General features: G+C 34.5%; 1 protein-coding gene across 1 annotated transcript in view; it reads right to left on the reverse strand.

Annotated features, from left to right (window-relative positions):
- LOC150095067 (carcinine transporter-like) overlaps window positions 1–24,450 on the reverse strand; it is a 229,181-nt gene that overhangs the window by 127,407 nt on the left and 77,324 nt on the right. The window contains exon 4 of the mRNA XM_090411186.1: window positions 10,074–10,242. Coding sequence (XP_090267312.1) covers window positions 10,074–10,242 — 169 coding nt within the window. The remainder of the gene's footprint in view (window positions 1–10,073; window positions 10,243–24,450) is intronic.

Here is a 24,450-nt window from a genome sequence, read left to right on the forward strand (position 1 = left end):
AAATTATTGGATCTTAGGAAAAGACATGTTGAGTTAATGGAAAATTGTTGCCTCTACTGTAAAAACCATAGTTCATCTCAAGTGAATGCTAAAATCACTTAGTCACCATGGGAACTGAAAGAGGACCGAAAATTTATGACTAATCTTCAAGAAAGACTAATGAAAATATAAGCACTGTGGGGAAAGAAAAAAAAATTCCCACACATTTATTTATTTATTGCTCAGTTATTCTGGCTAGAAAAATGTAGTTAACTGATTTTTAAAGTAAAATAGAGAAAAAAAAGTTACAAGTCTTAATATATCAAATCTACCAGAATTCCAAAAACCAGAAGTCACTAGTAGGCTCAACACTGTAATGTCCTTGGGGACAGATAGCTTGGAAAAAACATAGCATGAGAACCATGCAAAGGAATTAAGGAACAGAACCAAATGGATGGACATCTAAAGGATGTAGCCAACTAGATTTTCTGGTTATTTACAGAAATATTGTTCTTTCAAATCATGTGTGAGTGTGTGCTGTGTTGTGGATATAAAATTCAACTATTTTGGAATATTTGCATTTAGAAGAGCCATTCTGGAAAGACTAAGTAATTTAAATTATCATTAGATATGTCATTTGGACAGAACCCAAAAAACATAGTATGAGACAAGGTGCAAAAGACATGAATGATACATACAGTAACTATAAGGAAAAAAGAGTCAACTGCATTTTCAGACCTTATGTTTGTGTTTTGTGCTGATAATATATGTTAAAAATCAACAATTGGAATATTCAGAAAACCTAGATAGTTCCAAGATTTCCCATTCTCGAAAGAAATGTAAGTTAATCTTTTTTTTTTTTTTTAACTTAAACATAACAAGTGATATTTGTAATTTCAAGAACACTGCTTGTATGTTTTGATAAGTGCGATTCTAATACTGAATAGTTTTTTTTTTCATAAGAATAATCATAGGGTACATATTAGAGTATCACCATGGATACATTAGTGACTTTTCATGTCTAATGTGTGTGTGTTTGTGGAGGACACCAGCATATAATTAAGTTATTCAGAAAAGCCTAAACACTGCTGCCATCATGACTCTACTCTACGAATTCCCATAGTCTTTACAATATGTATATAGAATAAAATATGTATGAGCTATGGAAAAAAAAAAAAAAAAAGCGTGTGTTTGAGGGACACCAGCATATAATTAAATTATTCAGAAACACCTAAATGCTGCCGCCATCATGACTCTACTCTAAGAATTCCCAACCTTTAACAGGAAAGAAATACCCCAAAATATATTGGAAAATTAGTACAGCCATCTATAGACAACCAAAGACAAAACATTACGACAATGACGAACGCGTGTCACCCTGGGAAAATTCCAAGATATCTCAAAAACATCGCCCACAATTCCATGGCCAAACCAAAATGCCATGATATCACAGAGAGACATGTTCCCCAGAAATTTCCAAACACATAACGTCACGATTCCTTATCTCTAAAATTACCCACAATGATATATGCGAACCAAACACACCACGTGATGTCCGTGACAGATGGTAGGCCCCCAGCGAAATGCCAAACATTATCTTGTCACTATCCATCACCCATAATGCCATATGCAAACCATTTACTTATCTACAACTCATAACAACACGCACACACAACACGGACGTCGCTTCCCCATTCACCCTACCCCTATTTTGTTCATAGTGTCCCACCAATCACGTCACGAATCCTTATCCACTAACATATATTCCTTTTCCTTCAAAACAATAATGTCACTTATTTACAACCAACAATTTACGTCACTTATCTTCATCTGATAACAACACACATTCACGTCACGATTCCTTATCTCATCTTGATCTTGTTAAAAGTGTCCCACCAATCACGACACGAATCATTATCCACTAATATATCTTCCTTTCCATTCAAAACAATAACATCACTTATTTACAACTAATAAATTACGTCACTTATCTACATCTGATAACAACACACACCCACGACACGATTCCTTATCTTCTCTTGATCTGGTCAGAAGTGCCCCACCAATCACGACACGAATCCTTATCTCTACCATCACCCATAATTCCATATATGCAAACCAAAACACAAGAACTGACGTCACTGGCACATATGCCCCCAAGGAAATTCCAAACTCATGATGTCACACACACAATGACATCATCAGATAAACAACCAATCAAGTCATGATTCCTTATCTTATCTTGATCTGGTCAAAAGTGGCCACACTACTACTTTCCTATTTTATATACTTGTAAGTTACTATTATTTATTTATCTTATTATTTATTTACTTTATTTTTTTTTCAAATTATTTTTGTTGTTTTTGTACCCTTCTTGTATGTTTATTGTTTTTATACATCTTTTTTTGTAATTTCTGTTTTTTGTTCAATAAACTTATAATATATTTCGTATTTCATTTTAACTCACTGATACGTTTTTATAAAGTGATTTTTTATTTGCGGGAGGGGTATAGGTGCACCAACTAAAGTTTTGCACACAGGCGCATGCCCCTGCCCTTGTGACAGAAGCTGATGAGAATGTTCAAATAATGAGTGCTCACTCTGTTATGATCTATCAATCAGATGTACAAGTAATATAATACACAGTGCTACAGCTACATTAGAAAAGACAGAGATGCATGAGAAGCAGTTTATAGAGAAGCTGCATAACCTGGATAATAATTTAGTGATAGTGACAGATGGGATATCGGTATGCACGCTAAAGGAATGTTCAGCCAAATTGGCTTGGCCCCTGACATGTTTGTATAACTTGAGTTCAGCTCAGGAAAACAAGAACATATGACAGTTGTTGTACAAGGGTGGAAAACAAAAACTGATGAATAACTAACAATCTATCATATCTCTGGAGTGATGGGTGAAGATTTTAGACAAGTTGGTAGGAACCTGCATACAGAAAGGAGTTGACAGACAAGATTCACTTTGCAAACAGCATGGGTTTTACTAAATAAAGGTTGTGTTTTTGCAAGGTTGCTCATATTTTATAATAATGTTACAGATGAGTTGGATAAAGGGAATGGATACATTATGATACTATTGGATTTTGCAAAGACATTTGATAAGATACCACATGAAAAGTTGTTGCATAAACTGGAGAACATGGGATTGGAATATAAACTACTGACTTAGTTAACTACTGATGGGATGGAGAGTATAAAAGTTTGGAAATATCTTAGAGTAGATGGGGTATCTGAGAGTGATTGTGGTCAACGATCTAAAATTTTGGGGACAACACAGCAGATTATGGCAGTGATGCAGAAGACACTGATATGTAGAAATAAAGATGTTATGGTTCCATTGTATAAGGTTTTGATCAGGCCACATATTGGATTACTAAGTAGAGATTTGGTCATCTGGTTTAAAAAGAAGATGAAGAGATATTGGAAAAGGGTCCAGAGATGATTGACTAAGGTGGTTTTTTCTGGTCACTGGAATGTTGAGTACAAAGATGAAGTGAAGAAATGTAATTTGCAGAGACTGGTAGATAGGAGGAAAGGGATATGATGGAAACATTTAAGTTGCTAATGTGTTATTCAGAAAGACTACCAAACATATTATTAAATTATAGAATTGAAGTGCAGCCCAGCAGGGAAAGACCAAGAAATGGATTGACAACAAAGAAAGCACCCACTTAAACTCCATAATAGAACTATATAAAAAGACAACAGACAGAAAGAAATGGCAAAATTTATCTTTAAGGAACTCAATGCACCATGAGCGGAAGAGAAGAAGAGAATGGATTATTACCAGATTAATGTGGAAGAGGTTTTACAGAATGGTGGGGGAGAGACAGATGGAGAACAAGAGGTCATCCCTGGAAGCTATATAAGGAGTGTGTGAGTAACAGGTTTTTTGCATGGAGAGTGGTGGAATACATTATCAAGAGTAGTAAGTGCAGAAACGGTGAATGTATTTAAAGTACAGTAGGATGAACTGTGTGTGTAAGACAGTGAGACCTTTCATGATATGTCTTTTGACTACACGGAGATCTGATAATAATAATATGGAGGTGTGAATCTATCAGATTTAAGGTGACCAGTGGTGTATCCCAGAGATTAGTCATTGAACCATTGTTGTTCAATCTATATCTTAATGATATTGGAAAGCACCTGACAAGAAATGTCCAATTGCTGATGATACAAAGATAGGCAGAGCAATCCAGGATAATACTAATATATACAACACTTACAGAATGATTTGAATAAGCTGGAACCATGGGCAAATGAAAATGGCTCTCGGTTCAGTCTTAGTAAGCGTAAAGTTATGGAATTTGGTGTAATGAGATTTCAAACAATATATTATATTACTGGGATTATGCTTTGGAGAAACTGATGAGGCTAGAGACCTTGGAGTTGTGGCGGATAAGAATTTGAAGTTCAAAAGTTCACATAGCAAAAATTGCAAATACAACTCACAAGATAATTGCAATACTGAAGTTAAAACTGACATGTAAGGATAAGTAGTCATTTTGCCTCTTTACAAGTCCTTCATATGACCGCATGTGGACTACTGTGCATAGATTTGGTCTGCTGGGTTCCAGCAATAAAGCAGCCATGGAAAGGATGCAAAGAAAAGTTACAAAGTTAATACTGGGATGATGATGGAATGTAGTTTATGCAGACAGATTGAGAACATTTGAACTGCAGACACTGGTAAACATAAGAAAGAAAGTTGACATAATAAAAGACCATAAATTTCTGAAAGGGTATCATAGGACAGTGGTTCTCAACCTTTGTGAGACCATGGCTGGGTAAATTCTTTTTTTATAAGATGATGGCCTGGTACCAACAAATTTACTCATAAATTTTTGTACATTTTTATACTTTTCCAAATTTTTTTTAAAGTTCATACATTAAACTAACATAAGTATTAATAGTTTAAGTTAAGGGATATTACATCCCATATCGTTTCTTAGCCGAATAAGAAACTCAAAGAGTTTCATGCCGAATATAGTAAAAACTATGTAATGTTCGGCGATTCCAAGCATAAGCAAATACCTGGATACTGCAGCAACTGACCCTTAAGGTAGTGCAAGTTGAGGCAACTCATGTGGAGCAAGCTCCGATCACTATTCTTGATATTTACCCATAATGTGAACTTAGTTCCTAGGAGCTGTATTACTGTTCTACATTATGAGAGAAGGTCACTACCCACGTAGAACAGTAATACAGCTCCTAGGAGCTAAGTTCACATTATGGGTAAATATCAAGAATAGTGATCGAAGCTTGCTCCATCTTAGACATAAGTTGCCTCAACTTGCACTACCTTAAGGGTCAGTTGCTGCAGTATCCAGGTATTTGCTTATGCTTGGAATCGCCGAACATTATATAGTTTTTACTATATTCGGCATGAAACTCTTTGAGTTTCTTATTCGGCTAAGAAACGATATGGGATGTAATATCCCTTAATTTAAACAAGTAATATGTTGCCGAATTGAAGCCTTTGGCTCTTCATATATCTAATAAGTATTAATAATTAATTATGGCATAATCATAAAGATCATTAGTAAAGATACATGAGTGTGTATATATACGGTATGGCATGTTGACAAATATAAAATTACATTTAAATTAGTTATCAATTACTGGACTAATGAAATCTTGTAGAATATTGTAATTTCCTCAGGCAAACATCATTAAATTAATTTGTGTTGATTTTCATTGACATATCCCATTTTGATCACCAAAAATTAATAATATTATTCAGTGTAAAATTGATTATTGTATTATTAAATTGAATTTAATGATGTTGGTTTGAAAAAAACGGTAGTGAGAAAAATATTTATGCATTGTAACTCACTTATAGAAGTCAGCTGAGCAGGGGAAACAGCAGAAGGATGTCAACTTGTTGGTGAAACACTTATTATTGCATACACATGCCAAATAGTTATATATGCAAAGTATGCAATTTAATAAATAAAAATGTATGAATCTCTCAATTCTAAACACTAGTTCTAATACTAATTAATATTTTGAATTTATGCATAAAATATTCGATGGGCTTGTTGACTAAATCGGAATGTTTTGTGTTGAGATGTCGGGTAAGTCGTGATGGCTTCATAACTTCATTTCCCAGAACAGTAGCATAAATAACACACTGAGGTCGTGGCAATTGGTCAGTGTGAGGGCATTGTATGAAACCAAATTTTAAATAGCTGTCCATGTACTTAAGTGAATGCAGACTTTTTCTTCTGTGTGCTGGTAGTTTTGCCCTCCTTTTGTACATCCTGGATATTGCTCTGTAGGCTCAAGGTGGTTGAATTGCTATTTGTTGCATCACAAACACCTTCAATAAGAGATTTCTTAACACCAAAATTAAGCAAAGTCCCTTGTCTCTTATTCATATTAAAATTTAAATCTGTAGGCCAATTACGTTTTAAAAATCATGGCACTACGGTTTTGAAACAAGCACTTACACACTGCAATGCGAATTTGCGAAGAAACAGTATTCAGTATTATTAGATTGGAGAACCAGATACAGACTGCCTTGAGCTTCAATTTCAGTGGAAATTTTCTTTATACCTCCTTGCTGATTGGTCACTGACATTTGCAACACAAATGTTATTTTGTTCAGTTTTGAGAACAGAGGATAAGCTACCCATTGTTGTAATCAGCTTGCAGGCAATTTTTATGACTGGTCATAAGCAGCAGCATTCCTTTTCCAGAATGTTGAAAGATTTCAATGTCTGAAAATTCCCGATCATTCATGAATACTTCCATGTTTAAAAATACATGGCTTGGTCACTGACATTTGCTACATAGATGTTATTTAGGCATTCTGGGTCTAAGCTTTTCGATACATTCACAAATATTACACTCCTCAGAATATTTCCACTATAAAATATTTATTCATGAAAACTGCTTAGAAAACTAAAATGACAAATTCTAGGAGAACCTCTCTTGGCCCAGTATAATTGATGCCAGGGCTGGGTACCGGGTCGCGGTCTGGCAGTTGAGAAACACTCTCATAGGATATTGGTTGATGAATTTTTTTTTATTATTTGGATGGTAGAGAGGAGGACAAAGGAGCATCCATGGAAATTGAGTTTGTGTGCAGTTAGGAAGGAGCAAAAGATCTAGATTTTTCTCTCACAGAGCTGAGTGAGTGGAACAGTTTGCCTATTGTGGTAGTAAGTGCATCTAGTATAAATGAGTTTAAGAGAAGGTATGATAGCTGGCATAGGTGATGTATGTCTTCCCTCAATGCATCCTTTCCTTGATTTCCTGGAGATAAAGGAAAGGATGCATTGAGCATAATAAATATAATAATATTTTTAACATTAAGTCCTGTTCTTTGATATATTTTTAACAATAAACCAACAAATATAATACTGCTGCGACTAGAATAATTAACTTGTTTAATTTTATAGACTATATAATTAAGAGTACATAAAAAATCATAGTTATTAGTCAGCAGCTTCCAAATTTTAGGATTACAGTAATACCCCACTTCACATTATGACAATCGGTTCATATGACACCTTTCAATTATGACCACTGCCCATTTATATGACACTGCATTTACTCATACAATGGTTTTAGTGACACGACATTCCTGTGATTCAACCAATGTGCAGTTTTCTTGACCTCTTTGTTACAATGTCATTGCTCACTACTTTTGTCTGTGTTTTGGTGTTTCACTGTGAAATATAAACTGTTTATAACTATCATTTTGTTGTTGTTAATAATCGCAGATAAAATTCAAAGTAAAGGTGCTGTTGCTTCCAGTGAAAAGAAGAAGACATGTAAACTTATTACATTACATACTTAGATTAAAGTGATTAAATTTAGTGATGATAGTGTATCGAACACTGAAACAGGCTGCAGACTAAACTTACCTTGTGATACTGTTGTTATACACGATAAAGTTCTTAGGGAAGTGAAAAGTGCTACACAGTCAATACTACTGCTATCTGTAAATGTAACAATCTTATTGCAGGAATGGAAAAACTATTACTGGTGTAGACTGATGACCAAACTGGCTGGTGTGTTCCTTTAAGCCAAGTTATTCAAAATAACTTCGTTTGCAAAAATTATTTGAAATTTTCATTTGTGTATCTGATGTCAGCAGATGCTTTATTTACATAATTTATTCACATACATGACTTTTTAATAACATTACATTCATTTACAAGTGAAAAAAAAAGTAGTGATTTGCAATGCGACAAAATTCACTATATGATGGCGGTATAGAACCTAATGTGTCACATGACCAAAGTATGCCTGTACTTTTAAATTTATTAATTCTGGCTGAATTTCTTTAGGCATTTATAGTATTATATGTTGTTAGGAAATTGGCTGTCTGCTAAAAAGATATTGTGACACATTTTTTGGGCATCGAAAATAGCCATGTTACAAAATTAAAATCTCCACTTTGATTATTATTATCATCATCCAGGCCTCCATGGAGTCAAAAGACTCATTGTGGGAGGTCGTTTTTAGGAAACACAAAATTTATCATACCACTTCTTGAACTCATTGACCATTCCAGCTCCAACCACTCTCTCAGGCAATGCATTCCAAGGTTCAACCACCCTCCATGCAAAAAAACCACTCCTCACCCTCTTGCACACAGCCTCCTTTCGTAACTTCCTGGGATGGTCCCTTGTCATCTCTCCTTCCTGCCGTTCCACCAAGTGAAAGAACTCTCCAATGTCTACCCTGTAACTGCCTCTCAACAGTTTAAAAGTCTTGATCATATCACCTCTCCTCCTTCTATCCACCAAACTCTGCAGTCCACATTCCCTCAGTTGATCCTCATAACTCATATTGTACAGTCCTGAAACCATCTTTGTTATCTGCCTCTGTACCCTTTCCACAGTCAATTTATCTCCTTCAAATCCTGGGGACCAAATCTGAGAACAATAGTCTTAGTGCGGTCTGATCAGGGTCTTATACAATGGAATGATAACTCTTTTATCTCTGCAGGTTAGCATCCTTCTCAGTATTGTAGCAATCCTCTGAGTTACCCTCACCACCTTTGCAATATGCAATATCCTACCTCCTCCAATTGAGTATGCATCCTCCCATTGATGGATCCCAAATCTCAAGACTTTACATTTTGCTGCATTGAACCAACAACCTCATTTATTTGTCCATCTGTCTAGTTTATTCAAATCCTCTTGCAGGGCTGCCACATCTGCACTATTACTGATAACCCGTCTCAGCTTCACATCATTCGCAAACCACTGAATGTCGCCTTGCAATCCATTGACAATATCATTGGTATAAAGTTTGAATAATACAGGTCCCACTACTGAGCCCTGTGGAATCCCACTTTTAACCTTCTGCTTCCTTGATATTGCCCCACCATAGATAACTCTCTCTCTGATACCTATCAGTCAGCTAATCCTGAATCCATTTGACTAATCCGACATTTAAACCTATGTGCTGCAACTTAATTATCAGCTTGTCATGTGGCACCCTGTCAAACGCCTTTGCAAAATCCAAAAAAAGGCAGTATATGCCTTTCCCTCATCAACCGCTATTGTCACTTTATTATAAAAGGCAATCATATTACTAAAGCAAGAGCACCCCTTAACAAATCCATGTTGATTCTCACAGATAACATTACCCTCATCTGCCCAACACCATATATAGTCCCTCACTAATTTCTCCAAGACCTTAACAACTACTGATGACACAAACAGGCCTATAATTACAGTCTGCTACCACCCTTATGCAGTGCCTTATACTGCCCTTATCTTACCTTCCTTCCATTCCCTGGGTACCTCTCCTGCAGCCAAACTTTTATTGAAAAGCCAGGTCAATGGAGCTGTCAGTTCTTTAGCACATTTTCTCAAAACCCATGGTGAAATACCATCCAGTCCAACAGCTTTACTTTATCCAGAGTACTCAGTATTTGGAACACACTCTCCTCTTGCACATCTAATTACTAATAAAATAACTCAAATTACTAATAAAATAATTACTTTTGTATTTATGTAAATATGTGGTTAATATCCATTTAGTAAATTAGTTATCACTATGTGTTTAAAGTGAAAAATAACCTTCAAAAAATACATATTAAAATCTTACGCTCCACAAAGTATCATAAGAGATACAGGTGCTGTTGTAACAATGCATAGCATTCGCCAGTCTCTGAGAAAGTATGCAATCCAAGGACATAAAGCTGAAAATGAGATATACCCTGTACACCAGATTACAGTTGTCAGTGTTCTCTTCTTAACTCCAATATATTCTAAACCTAATAAGTGAATACATTATAAAGAATCATATATTCATTTGTATTTTACAAATCTAGAAAAGTAGCAAATCATTATTCTTTATTGAATAAAAACTGAAACAATTATTAAGATGAAATGAATCATATAACTAGTAAAACTGAATCTTTTGGAATAGTAATTACAGTTTTCTTTTTCAGCAGATCTTAATTACTGATATCAGAGGATGATGAAATTATAAACATATCACCAGCATTCACCATATCAGCACAGTATTATTTTACTAAACATCTTTGCATCTGTCATACTTATTAGTATGCTATAATGTTAATAAGATTTGAAAGGTACATAAAAATTAAATCACATATTATTAGTAAATGTCACATTACATATTATTCAAAGAAGTACTCTCTAGTAAACTGCATCTATTATGAAGCAGATATTATAAAATCTAAAATTAAATTTCTTTAGATCACTAGAGTAGGAATAATCTCATTTCAGTAAACATTTATTTTAACAATGATTATGAGGACAGACTATGGGCATGCAGACTGCAGAGTTTGGTGGACAGAAGAAAAAAAGGTAGGGGGGGATGTGATTGGGATATTTAAGCTGTTGAAGGGCTATTATCATATTAACACTGAGGGGATTTTTCAAATGGGCGGAAGAATGAGGGAAGGGAACAAGGAGTCATCCCTCAAAGCTACAAAAGGAAGTAGTGAGTAAAAAGTAGTAAGTTTTTGCATGGAGAGTGTCAGGAGTATGGAATGCATTACCTGAGAGGGTGATTAATATGCAAATTGTGGATGAGTTTAAGGAGTAGTATGAGAGACTATGTACTGACTAGTATTGATTTCCCACACTGTCTTGTTACTCCATGGAGGTCAAGGAGATTATCATTATTATTATGGACTACTCCATGGAGTCCTTAGACTCATCAGGGGAGGCCCTAAACATGATGTCAAGCACTATGCAACATTTGTGCAGTACCTATCATACTTTGCTTTGAACTCATTCCAGTCATGGCATTCACAACAGATTCTGGCAACCTATTTCCTCTCATTTACTATTTTCCAAGCAAAAAATCTAGTCCTAACATCCCTACTAATTACACTCTTGCTCAGTTTCCAAGGATGGCTCCCAAGTTCTCCAATCATCAGACCTATTCTGAAAAATTTCCTCTGTATGCCAGCCTGGTTGGCCGAGAGGTTAGCATATCCGCTCTCCAGCCAAAAGGCTGTGGGTTCGAATCCTACCGTGGGCCTGGATGTTTGCGATTGTATGTGAAATTATGTGGGCAGTAGATGGCATTGGTGTAGTTGATGATGGTAGTTGTGGTTCGTTGTAGTTGGTGACTGAGGGTGGAGACAGAGTTGAAGAGTCCAGATACTCATTCCTCCCTATATGAGTATCTGGACTCCCTGGAGACGTCATGTAACAATAATAATAATAATAAAAACCTTTCAGTAATTTGTATGTCTCAATCATATCATTTGCTTAAAACATGGTGATATGTCATTTCCTACTGCCTTATTGACATCAAGCTTACTTAATTACTCATATAACTCTTGCTCACTCAAAAGTATGCCCTCTTCTCCCATCCCCCCCTGATGAACTGCTCACTAAATACTCTATGTCTGGAGCAGCTACCAATCTATGATTTTCATCCTAACATCATTTTACCATAATCATTCTTCCTTCTGCTTGCCACATATTGAAAAAAACTTTAGGATTTTTCTTTGCAGGTTTGCTAATTTCTGCCCAAACTGCACTTTTGTTGTCCTTAGGAAATGAGTCACTTTCCTTGCCTGTTCTTTATATTATTTATAAAGATCAACTGAATATTACCATTATTCATCTTGTTCTGTCTATGCAGTGCCATCTTCCAGGTTTCATGCTTAATCTCTTCATTTATCCACTTGACATCTACCGTATTCAGACATGCTACTTTCAAAATATATTCACACAATGATGTGATTAAATATCCCTTGGTCAGCAAACAAACTGCATTTATCTCCTTCCTGCTTAACTCCTCATTTTCCATGCTACTACTCCAAGCTTTCTCTAAGCCTTTCATAATTGAGGTTGAAGAGATGTTGCATGACCTGGATAAGAATTTTTCTATAGGGACAGATGGAATGTCAGCCAGTTTGCTAAAGGAAGAATGTTCAGCCGAATTGGCTAGGCCTTTCACATGTTTGTATAACTTGAGTCTCAGCTCAGGAATGTTACCACAGAAATGGAAGGAATCTATGATAGTTCCATTGTACAAGGGTGGTGCAAAAACTGATGTGTCTAACTGCCGACCTATCAGTATCTCTGGTGTAGTAGTGAAGATTTTAGAAAGGTTGGTAAAAACTCACATACAGAAATGGGTAGACAAGCAAGCTATACTCTGCAAGGAGCAGCATGGGTTTACTGAAGGAAGGTCATGTTTTAGCAATTTGCTCAATATTTCATAACAATGTTATGGCCAAGTTGGATAAAGGTAATGGACACACTATGATAATGATTTTTCTAAGGCATTTGATAGGATACCACAGAAAGTCTGTTGTATAAACTGAAGAATACTGGATTGGAATATAAACTCTTGACTTGGATCAGGGGATGGGTGACAGACAGATATCAAAAAGTGGTATACAGTGGGTGTCAATCTGTCAGATTTAAGATAACCAGTGGTGTACCCGAGGGTTCAGTCCTTGGGTCATTATTGTTCAATATATACATTAATGACATCAGGCAGAGTCTAACATCAGATGTGCAATTGTTTGCCAATGATGCGAAGATAGGAATTGCAACCAGGGATGCTACTGATTTTTAGCACTTACAAAGTGATTTCAATAGGCTGGAAATTTGGGCAAACAAAAATGACTATCAGTTTAATGTTAGTAAGTGTAAAGTTATGCATGATTAAATTTCCAACAGCATATTATATTAGCAAGGTTATGCTACAAGAAACTAAGGAGTCAAGGGATCTTGCCGTATTGGTGGATAGGAATTTGAAGTTTAAAGGTCACATAGCAAATACAACTCAGACCATAATTGCGATGTTGAAGCAAACCTTGAAATGTAAAGAAAAGAAATTCATTTTGCCTCTTTATAAGGCTTTGATAAGACCACACCTCGATTATTGTGCAGAGATTTAGTCTCCGGGTTCCAAGGGGGATAAAGAAACTGTGGAAAGGGTGCAAAGAAGAGTTACAAAGATTATATCCAGATTATGAGGACATATTGCAAGTACATGGATTACAGATTCTGGTTAACAGGAGAAAGAGGGGTGATATGATAGAGGTCTATAAACTTTTGAATGGGTATTATAGGATAGCATCTGATGAAATTTTTCGTTAAATGGAAGGTGGAGAGAGAACATGGGGGCATCCATGGAAGTTAAGTTTGTTCACAGTCAAGAAAGGGATAAAAGCTAGGTTTTTCTCTCACAGAGCAGTGAGTGAGTGGAATAGTTTGCATTTAGGAGTAGTGAGTGCATCTAGTGTGAATAAATTTAAGGGAAGGTATGACAGCTGGTTTGGGTGATTTATAACCTCCCTCGATTGAGTCCTCGACTCCCTGGAGATCTTAGATAATAATAATAATAATAGTAGTAGTAGTTATAATAATAATCACCAGCCTTGTAGTTACAAATCCTCAATGAATATCTTCAACCATCTGAAATAGTTGTCTCTGAAGAACTCAAGAAATTCATTTTCCTTATTCCTAAATGCCTATCTCTTCATTCCAATCTAGATGACTATAATTAAAATCAACCATAACGATCATCCTTTCCTTGTATAATAAGCAACTTGGGTTAGTGAACATTTCTTCATAACCATCCTCCATATTCCCTGGCCTAAAAGCAACATCCAAGTAAATGTTCCTTTTTATCAACCTCCATCTCCCCGTACGGTCTCAAACCATTGCCACTATTTCCCTTTTCATCTCCACCTTACACACACACACACACACATACACAATTCCCCTGCATCATCAGCACTACCCATCCCTTCTTGTCCTTTCTACCTCACAAAAAAGCATCATACCCTTCCATTTCTAGTCCTGCCATGGTATCATCTCATCCAACTACATTTCACTAATTCCAAGAATTTTCCATTTTAATTTCTTTTTTAGAGACAGGTACCATCAGCTACTCCAATCATCTTTCTGACTAGGCATTCTGAATTATGCAGTGAAGATACTGCAAAAAATTTATAGCTCCATATTTCAACATTTCTGATCAAATTTCATCCACTCCAGCTGCATTTCCACATTTCAGGTTTTTCATGGCTTTTTATACCTCAAGTACTGACATGTACTCCTGACTGCACTCTTCTTGAATGTTTCTACCACGATGCTTGATTCATTTAACTATCTTTCAAAGTAATTACACCAGACATCTAGAATATCTTCATCTTCAGTTTTCATGTGAGCTTCATAATCTCCGATTTCTCTTAGTACTCTTTCCTCCATTTCTAAGTTTTTTTAAGTTTCCAAAATATTTTGCCACCTTCCTGTTTTGGTAAGAACATAGAAAACAAATTCTTACCAAAACTTTTCATGACAAACTCTCATTTTTTTCTTGAATAACATTTCTGTATTTAAGTCTACAGTTCACCTCTGAAAGCTGCTCAACTTCGATTCTTTTTAAAACTTTCTCACACACTTTTCTTTTTAATGATATTTAATTTTATCCTGCTCAAAACTAAATGATGATTGTTTCCCATTTCAAACCAATGTCTTGAACCAGCATGAAGACATTGCTATCAACAGTAACACAGTTGAGATTTTTCTGATTTCTTGTATCTTCTCTCCATGTGAACTTGTACATATCTTTACGTTGGAACATGGTGTTTATACATGTTCCAACATGTTGAAATTTAGCAGATATTTACCATTATTATTAGCTTTGCTCTTTTCTTCAAAATTTCCAAAAATATTTCTGTATGTCTGATAAATTTCCTACTCTGCTGATTAGATCTTTTACAAGGACCAACTTTTTCTTTTTGTCAGTTAAAAATTTAAAAAAATAAAAAATTCACGTTTGATGTCCATAGACGTCATATGGTCACTCCCGTACCACACCAGGTTTAGGAAGTGAAATATTCTGCTAGAATAAGTGGTAAGGTCACACATTCCCTTTCCCACAGAGTTTGCAGAGACAATCACAAACATTCATGCCCATGACAGGATTCAAACCCACAGCCTCTTGGCTAGAGTGGACATGGTAACCACTTGGCCAACCAGGGCAGTTTTTTGTCAATTGCTTTCTCTAATGCCTTGAAATTCCTCCACCTCTCAGTAGAACCTTCTGTGTCACCATAGGCACAAATAAGTCTCAGTATCCAGTTCTCCATTCTGATATTTGTCCACATCATGCTACTTGATACTACCTGCCATTCAAGAAGATTATTCTCATATTTGGTTTTGAATACTCTAGAGCTACTTCTTTTACCTGATCGTTACTGCCTGAATAAAACATCTTGTATATGTAATCATCATCATCATCATCATACTTTTCAAGGATTTAGGCCTAGAGTGGCCTGTTCTGGCCTTAGAGGTCATCATTGAATCTCTTTAGAGGATGTCCTGGTTTTCTTTTTCCTAATGGTTTGTAATTTAAGGCTTGTTTTGGTAATCTTTCTGTTTTCGTTCTTTCAACATGTTCTAACCATTTATTATTATTAGTAGATGTATTAATATTCAGGCCTCCATGGAGTCAAAAGACTCATGGGAGTCAAAATAATCATGGGAGGTCCTTCCTAGGAATAACAAAGTCTATCGCACCACTCCTTGAACTGATTGACCATTCTTGCTGTCACCACTCTATCAGGCAATGCATTCCATGGTTCAACCACCTTCAATGCAAAACAACCACTCCTCACCCCTCTTGCTCATAGCTTCCTTTCGTAACTTCCAGGGATGACCCCTTGTCATTGCTCCTTCCCTGTTCCACCAAGTGAAAGAACTCCCCAGTGTCAACCTTGTAACTACCTCTCAACAGTTTAAAAGTCTCAATCATATCACTTCTCCTATCTACCAAACTCTGCAGTCCACATTCCTTCAGCTGATCTTCATAACTAATATTGTACAGTCCTGAAACTTTCTTTGTTATCCACCTCTGTACCTTTTCCACAGTTAATTTATCCCCTTCAAATCCTGGGGACCAATGAAAACAATAGTCTAAGTGTGGTCTGATCAGGGTCATATACAATGGAACAATAACTCTTTTATCTCTGCAGGTTAGCATCCTTCTCAGTATTGTAGTATGTGTTTCTAAATTGTATTCTCTTCTTTTCTTTATTATCAATTTTAGGCATGCTGGGTCTGTACATGATCGTCCTTTTCTAAATCCATTTTGGACTTCTAAAATAAAACTCCCTGAATATTTTATTAATTTGTTATTTAAAATTCTGCTATATATTTTGTAACAGGAATTTAGAATACTTATACCACTATAATTTTAGGGTCATCTCTACTATCTTTTATAAAGATAAGGATTACTATTGCTTTTTCCATTCTATTGGTGAGTTACTTGTTGAACAGATTTTATTTTAAAATAATAAGAGTCTTTTTTTTGAACCTTATTCCTGCATATTTATATAATTCTGAACCTAAATTATCTTCAAGTGATTTTCCACTTCTTGTTTCTTTCAGGCTGATTTCTAATTCTTCTTTAGTTATTTCATTTTCATTAAATGTTTGCCAGTTATCTTTTTTTAAAAATATTTATCTGTCCACAATTCTGTATAGAATTTCTTCTAATTTCAATTTGGTGTTTAATTTTATGTTTTCTTTGGTATCTGCATTTAAGTGTTTCAAAATCTTATATAGATTGGGTCTTATTTTATATAAATCATGCTCTAAATTGTTTCATGATTATCTATGTCTTTTTTTTCTGACATGTCTCTTTTAGCTATGGCTCTATTCTTTTATATTCAATTTCATCTTCTAATCTTTTACTGCTTAACCATTTATGATATGCTTCTTATTTCATTTTGATTATTTCTTTGATTGTATCATCCCATATCTTCAGGGTTTTTTTATTGAATTTTTTGGTCTTTCATTTGCTGCTGTATTTAGTATCATTTTTATATCAAGCCATTCTATTTCTTCATTTTGTTTTATCTAAATAGTGTTAATTTTTTGTTCATATAGCTATTGCATATTTGTGTCATTTAATAATCTAGTTTTATAAACAAATGTTTTAAATTTTCTTTCTGTTCTTGTTATTTGTAGCCAATTAGGTGGTAATCTTAATTTATTTTAATGAGGAAGTGGTCACTACTTATTTCATATCCTCTGTGAACTCTAACATCTAAAGATTGATGTCTTTTCATTTAAGATAAACTAATCTAATATTGATTTCCGTCCTCTTGCTGCCCAAGTATATTTATGTACGTCTTTATGTTTATACAAAGAATTCATTATTTTAAGGTTATTATAAACTATAAAGTCGATCAATTTTTTACCATTCCTGTTTAGAGTATGTTCTCCATATATTCCTATATTATTATTCGTGTTTCATGTTTATTAATTAATTTTTGTGTTTCCAATTCTTGCATTTAAGTCTCCTGCTAATATTGCATAATCGTTTTTATTTCTTTTATTATATATATATTTTATAATTGATTATAAAATTCAATGTTATCCTCTTCTCTTCCTTCTTCTGGGGCATATAAACCAATTATTGTTAAAAACCTCTATTTTTATTCTAGTTCTATTATTCGTTCATTGCATAATTTATAATATTTTAACTTTTTGAAAGGGAATTACGATAACACATCTTGAGCTCTTTGGTCTCTGTCAACTCCACTATATATTACATTAAAATTTTCAGTTTTCATGGTTCCTTTTAATTAATTTTTTGTTTCGGTGATTACTTCTATTTGAAAATTTCTTGTATCTGTTCCTTAGAAAAATCTCACCTGTTTTTGTCTTCTATGTTTTGGTAATGCCTATTATGCCAATTTAGTACTTATCCAATTCTTCTGCTAGTTCCATTTCTTTTCCATTGATGTTTGTTATGTTGTGATACCTATCTTGAACTCTGCTGATATTGAGATGGTTTGTTCCAGTAGTAGACTTTTCACTGTTTGTTCTGGTTCCCTCACAAAAACAGTGGGGACTTGTTTAACTTGGTGATGCCCAAGCCGGCATCAAATTCTGTTATGCTGTACCATCATTTTTGATTTAAGCCCAATAATGCAATTTGGTTGGCTAAATCCTGAATCCTCAGCCCATTCTTATTCAGTGTTATCCAAGTTGATACCCATTAATAAGTTGCATCATAACAAGCTGAGGATTGGACATTAAATTACATGTACTACAATTTAAACCCCAACTATTTTTCTGAAATATCTGAAATCTGATCAATATGCTCAAGATTAGCACAATGCAATGCAAAGGCAAGAACAGCAACTAGGATGACAAGGAAGACAAAATTAGATTATGACAGGTAGGGCCAGCGGGAGCGGGAGCCGGGTCACAGGTCATAAGTTCGTTTTTAAGAAACAAAATTTTTATCATAAAAGCAAAAAATTCTTAGAATGATCAATATTAAAATAAATAAGGCCGGATACACCAAATAAAAATTTTTAAAAAATTGTATATTGCCGAATGTTTACAATTTTGCGGCGAGAGTAGGCTAAATGCTTGCCTCCAGAATCTAAAATGAAAGTGAATGGTTTTTATGCGCAGAAACGAATTTTCGTACAAAACATTTGTTGCTACATAACCAGTCATATGGTACTGTAATAACTCAATTGTAGCTTAAATATTCCAAAGCACATTACGTTCGATTGTTTACTTAGGTTAAGTCCCATGTGAATATTGTAAAAATAAACTTTGTTTGTCTCTGTATAGTTTGTTTTAGATGTTATTGTAAATAACACTCTGGAAGTTAACTGTATATACTGCTTTAATAAGAATATGTTAGCATGTTAAAAACAAAGGCTATGTTTATATCGTCGAAGCTGCATGAAATAGATCTACATGGCGGTATTAGAAAGATTGTTATTAAAATTTGTTTGTATGAGAAAAGCTTGCAGGCCCTAAGTGTAAACATCTGCTAAGTCAGTCAGAAAGGTTCAAACAACTTTCCGATGGCCGGCAACTTACAATTAAAAGAAAGCGGAGGAGAACAAAAGGTGTGCCAAACTTGAAACTTAAGATGAAAGAATTATACTGATTCTTTGGGGATTGCCAAACTTCACATGCAAGGTCTCAGAGGAGGTATAATAAAGAGGGACTGAAGCAAACAGAAGGGGCTGCATGGATCCAGAGATTGCTGTAGAAGTAGAGGGGGCCCGGTTCCAGAGACGTCCACAGAGAGACAGGAGAGGCTGCCCGGTTCCAGACATTGCTAAAGTTGCCCAGTCCCAGATGTTGCCAAAGAGAGACAGAGCTGCTCGGTTCCAGACATCGTCAGAGAGCATCCTAGATTCAGACATTGGTTGAGAGAGGAGTTTACCGCTTCCAGAAAGGAGCTTCTCAGTTCGAGACATCGCTAGAGAGAAACGACTTCTAGGCCACAGACAGAGCTTTCAAATTGCCGAAAGGAGAAGTCTCAAACACTGTAGAAGAGAAAAGTTTCCAGTCCAGAGAGATCCTGATTGACAATTGACAACAGTTTCATTTTTCTTGGAGGCGGTATTTTCAGTTTCTTAGAGGCGGCAGTCGTCCAGGCATTTTCGGCGAGCCCAAGTAGAGGAGAAAAGGCGAGGCAAATTTCCCGAAATACCTTCGCTCGTAAGTTTTTCTTTTCGCTGTGGGAGAATAACATTTTTCCGGAACTGTATGAGTCCGCTACATTCCCAATTGATATAGCCGAAGCCAAAATTCCAGATGAAGATTTGAGATGAAACAATTGCCATAGAACTTTTAGTGAAAGACTTTTGACTAATTGTGAGATACAGAGCCTTTGTAAGTTCAAAACTTTTATATAATTCCTCTTATAGCTGTATTAGAAAGACTTTTAAGATATATGTTTAATGTTTAATAAGGTTAAGAAGTGTCCTTAAGAGAATCAATTGGCATGTTAGAAGTTGATATCAAATTTGTAAAGATAACTTAACAGAGAGATTTAGGTAACCTCTTTGCGAGTAAGCTTGGAGTTTAATAAGTAAAATTTGTAAACTGGAGTAGATAACGTTTTGTGTTAAAGAAAGTATTTTAAAGTTGAAGAAAAAAGGTTCTAAATTTTGCTAAAATTTTTATAGAAGGATAGAGAAAGCAATCTCCCTAATGTTTAAATTCATGTACATTTCATAGTAATGTAAATAAATGTTATTTGACTTTCTTGTAAACATAGCACGTAATAATATAAACAAGAGAGATTCTGAGAGAGAGAGAAAGCGCGCACAGCTACATTAGAATAATGGAGAATAAAGTATAAAGAAAAGAAAAAAGACATCACAAGTAATTAATAGAAATTACAAGTATACAAAGTTAAAATAATAATAAAATTTTACAATGTCGCAGTAATGACAGGACAGCAACAGTAGATTTATAACAGTATGCATCTCAATAGGCTACTGACAGTAGTGCAGTGCTGACTATTGTTTCATCTCTGTGTCATGTTGTGTAATAATTTCTTGTGGGTATAAAATAGAAATGGAATCAAAAATTTAAAAAAAGTTATCTGGTGCACAAAATCATAAGCATCATGCTGCCAAAGAAGCAGATATTAAGAAACAAATTGGGGCTCTTAATAACTTTGTTAAAATATTAAAATATTCTGATGCAGATTGTAACCAACTCGATACATCAGAAATAAGAGTTGATGAACCGTGCACATCATCCAGTTTGAACGAAAGTACTATTACAACTGTTGAACAAGATAACAAGATGCAGGATTTAAGTGAAAAACAATTAAGAGAAGATTTAGTTGTAGCTGACCACGAAATTAACACATTGTTAGTCTCTGTAAATTTAGAAGATTCAGGTGAATGGGGAAATATTGATGAAAAATTACGAGTTGTTTTAATTGAAATGGGACCTGTTCAAAAGAAAAATATAATATATCCCAGAGATACATATGGTTGTAAATTTGGTGACACATTATAATAGAAAAATGGAAAACGGGGAGCTCGTGCCAAGAACATGGCTCATTTATTACGAAACTTTAAATTCTGTTTTTTGCTTTTGTTGCAAACTTTTCGCACCTACTGAATCAAGTAGTCTTGTAGAAGGTTATAACGATTGGAGAAATGTAAGTACAACTTTGGATAGACATGAGACTAGTTTAGCTCACATGAAAAATTTCTTAAGAGATGAAAGGAACTTGATAAAAATTTAAAAAACAAAACTACTATGATTGCCAGACTCAAAGTATGTATGAAATGGAAAAGAAACATTGGACGAGTGTTTTAGAATGCTTGATTGAAATTATAAAATTCCTTGGTAGCCAAAATTTAGCTTTTTGCAGATCATCTGATAAATTATATGAAAGGAATAATGGCAATTTTTTAAAATTAGTCGAACTGTTTGCGAAGTTTGATCCCGTTATGGAAAATCATATTGAAAGGGCCCTACAAGGAAACAATAGAGTACACTATTTGAGTAAAGACATTCAAAATGAAATATTGGAAACTTTAAGTAATGCAATCAGGGATACAATTTTATTATCAATTCGAAAATCTAAATATTATTCCAAAATTTTAGACTGCACACCTGATGCAAGTAAAACAAAATGAATGACCATTATTATTTGCATAATTATGTTTCCTGTGACAATGGAATTGTCAAGATCAGGGAAAACTTTTTAGGTTTTGCAGATATATCAGATTCCACAGGATGTGGTTTATGTGTAACAATAGTGGAACAACTGGAAAAATGGAATATTCCCATTGAAGACATGCGAGGTCAAGGGTATGACAATGGGGCAAATATGAAAGGGAAAAAATATGGGCCCCAAAATTTGGTTTTGAATAAAAATCCTTGAGCTTTTCACGTGCCATGTGCTGCTCATACTCTAAATTTAATCATTAACGATGCAGCCAAAGTGAATGCAGATACAATTAGTTTCTTTGCAATTATTCAAGAAATATACAATTTCGTTTCATTCTCTTACAAACGTTGGGCAATCCTTTTAAAGTTCGTAAAAAATTTAACATTGAAACAGCCATCAGAAATGCGATGGGAAAGTAAAATTAATGCAATCCACCCTCTATGATATCAGTTAGGAGAAATTTACAATGTACTTTTTGAAATTTTAAATAATAAAAATTTTAATAAAGAAACTCAGCATGAAGCACAAACATTATGTGCTAAAATGAAGGACTACAAATTTTTTTGTTCTCTTATAATTTGGCATGATTTACTTAACAGAATAAAGCCTGTGAGTAAAATGCTTCAAGACAAAAATATGAACATCACACTTGCTTTAGAATATATCAAAAACTTAAAAATATTCTTACAAGAGTATCGATCAGATACAAATTTAGAAGAAGTTCTAAAAACGGCAAAAGAACTGAGTGAAGAGGTGGATGGAGAACAAGAATTTAAAACTGGTATGGAAGTTCGACGACGAAAGAAGACACGACAATTTGACTACGAGCATCATTACGAAACGCCACAATCGCCAGAAGATAAATTTAGAGTGAATGTGTTTTATACACTTACAGACGTTTCAATGTGTTCGTTAATAGAACGATAATATAATTTGGCATGATTTACTTAACAGAATAAAGCCTGAGAGTAAAATGCTTCAAGACAAAAATATGAACATCACACTTGCTTTAGAATCTATCAAAAACTTAAAAATATTCTTACAAGAGTATCGATCAGATACAAATTTAGAAGAAGTTCTAAAAACGGCAAAAGAACTGAGTGAAGAGGTGGATGGAGAACAAGAATTTAAAACTGGTATGGAAGTTCGACGACGAAAGAAGACACGACAATTTGACTACGAGCATCATTATGAAATGCCACAATCGCCAGAAGATAAATTTAGAGTAAATGTGTTTTATACACTTACAGACGTTTCAATGTGTTCGTTAATAGAACGTTTTGAACAACTAAAAACATATTATGATAATTTCAATTTCTTGTATAGATTACTACAAATTAATAACGAAGATTTAGAGATTCTCTTGATGGACGGCAACATAAAGACGTAAATGCAATAGAACTATATGACGAATTATGTGCTTTCCGGGATATTTTTCGGAAGGATAATTTAAATATTCAAAGCCCTTTCGATATTCTTAATTTTATTGTGTCCAATAATTTATCTTTCCCTAACTTTTCAATTGCTTTAAGAATACTATTAACCTTACCTGTTAGTGTAGCGAGCAGTGAACGTTCCTTTTCCAAGTTGAAATTGATTAAAACCTACTTAAGAACAAGTATGTCACAAAAAAGGCTTGTTAGTTTGGCGTTAATAGCTATTGAAAATGATGTATGTGCAGAATTAGACGTTAAGACCATTATTTCTAATTTGATGAATATGAAATCAAGAACCCTAAAATTTTAATAAAAAAATTTCAAGTATATTTATGTAATTTAATTTATTTCCTGTTATTCTGTAAAGATTTTATTTTTTGAATACTTATATTAATATTAATAAAATGTTCTAATTATTATTTCTGAATTCTTTTCTTATTTTCTCATCTATCCTTGAGTTTCTTTTATTATCCTAAAAAATAGTTCCTCTTATAGAAATTATTAACAAAATTTTTACAACTTACTAAAAATTTAGTAAAATGCAAGAATTTTTTAAACTTTAGTTCAAATAACTTTTAACTTTAATTAAAATTCATTTTAATTTTGTTAGCGATTCAGGTCGGTGAGAAGGCTATAATCCCTGTATCATTATATTCAACGATTAAAGTGAAGTGGCTTTATTATTATTATTATTACGGGCAACTCCAGGGAGTCATTAGACTCATCGAGGGAGGCCCCAAATCATATTCATCACAACTATTTGACATTCATACAGTATCTATCATACCTCGCCTTAAACTCACTCAGGGACTCAGGGAGCGCATTCCACTCATTCACTACTCTAAAAGTAAAGAACCCAGCTCTAACATCTTTACTAACCACACTTTTGCCCAGTTTCCATGGATGTCCCCTAGTCCTCCCACAACCAGCCCTATTCTCAAAGATATCTTCTGAATTAATTTTATAGAAACCCTTCAGTAATTTGAATGTCTCAATCGTATCTCCCCTCCTCCACCTATCAACCAATTTTTGCAACCCACAAATCCTCAACCTGTTCTCATATACGGTTCATT

The sequence above is a fragment of the Typopeltis vanoorti genome, chromosome 21 (genome assembly GCF_054136105.1).
Source record: "Typopeltis vanoorti isolate ZY-2024b chromosome 21, IOZ_Tvanoo_1.0, whole genome shotgun sequence".
NCBI lineage: Eukaryota > Metazoa > Arthropoda > Arachnida > Uropygi > Thelyphonidae > Typopeltis > Typopeltis vanoorti.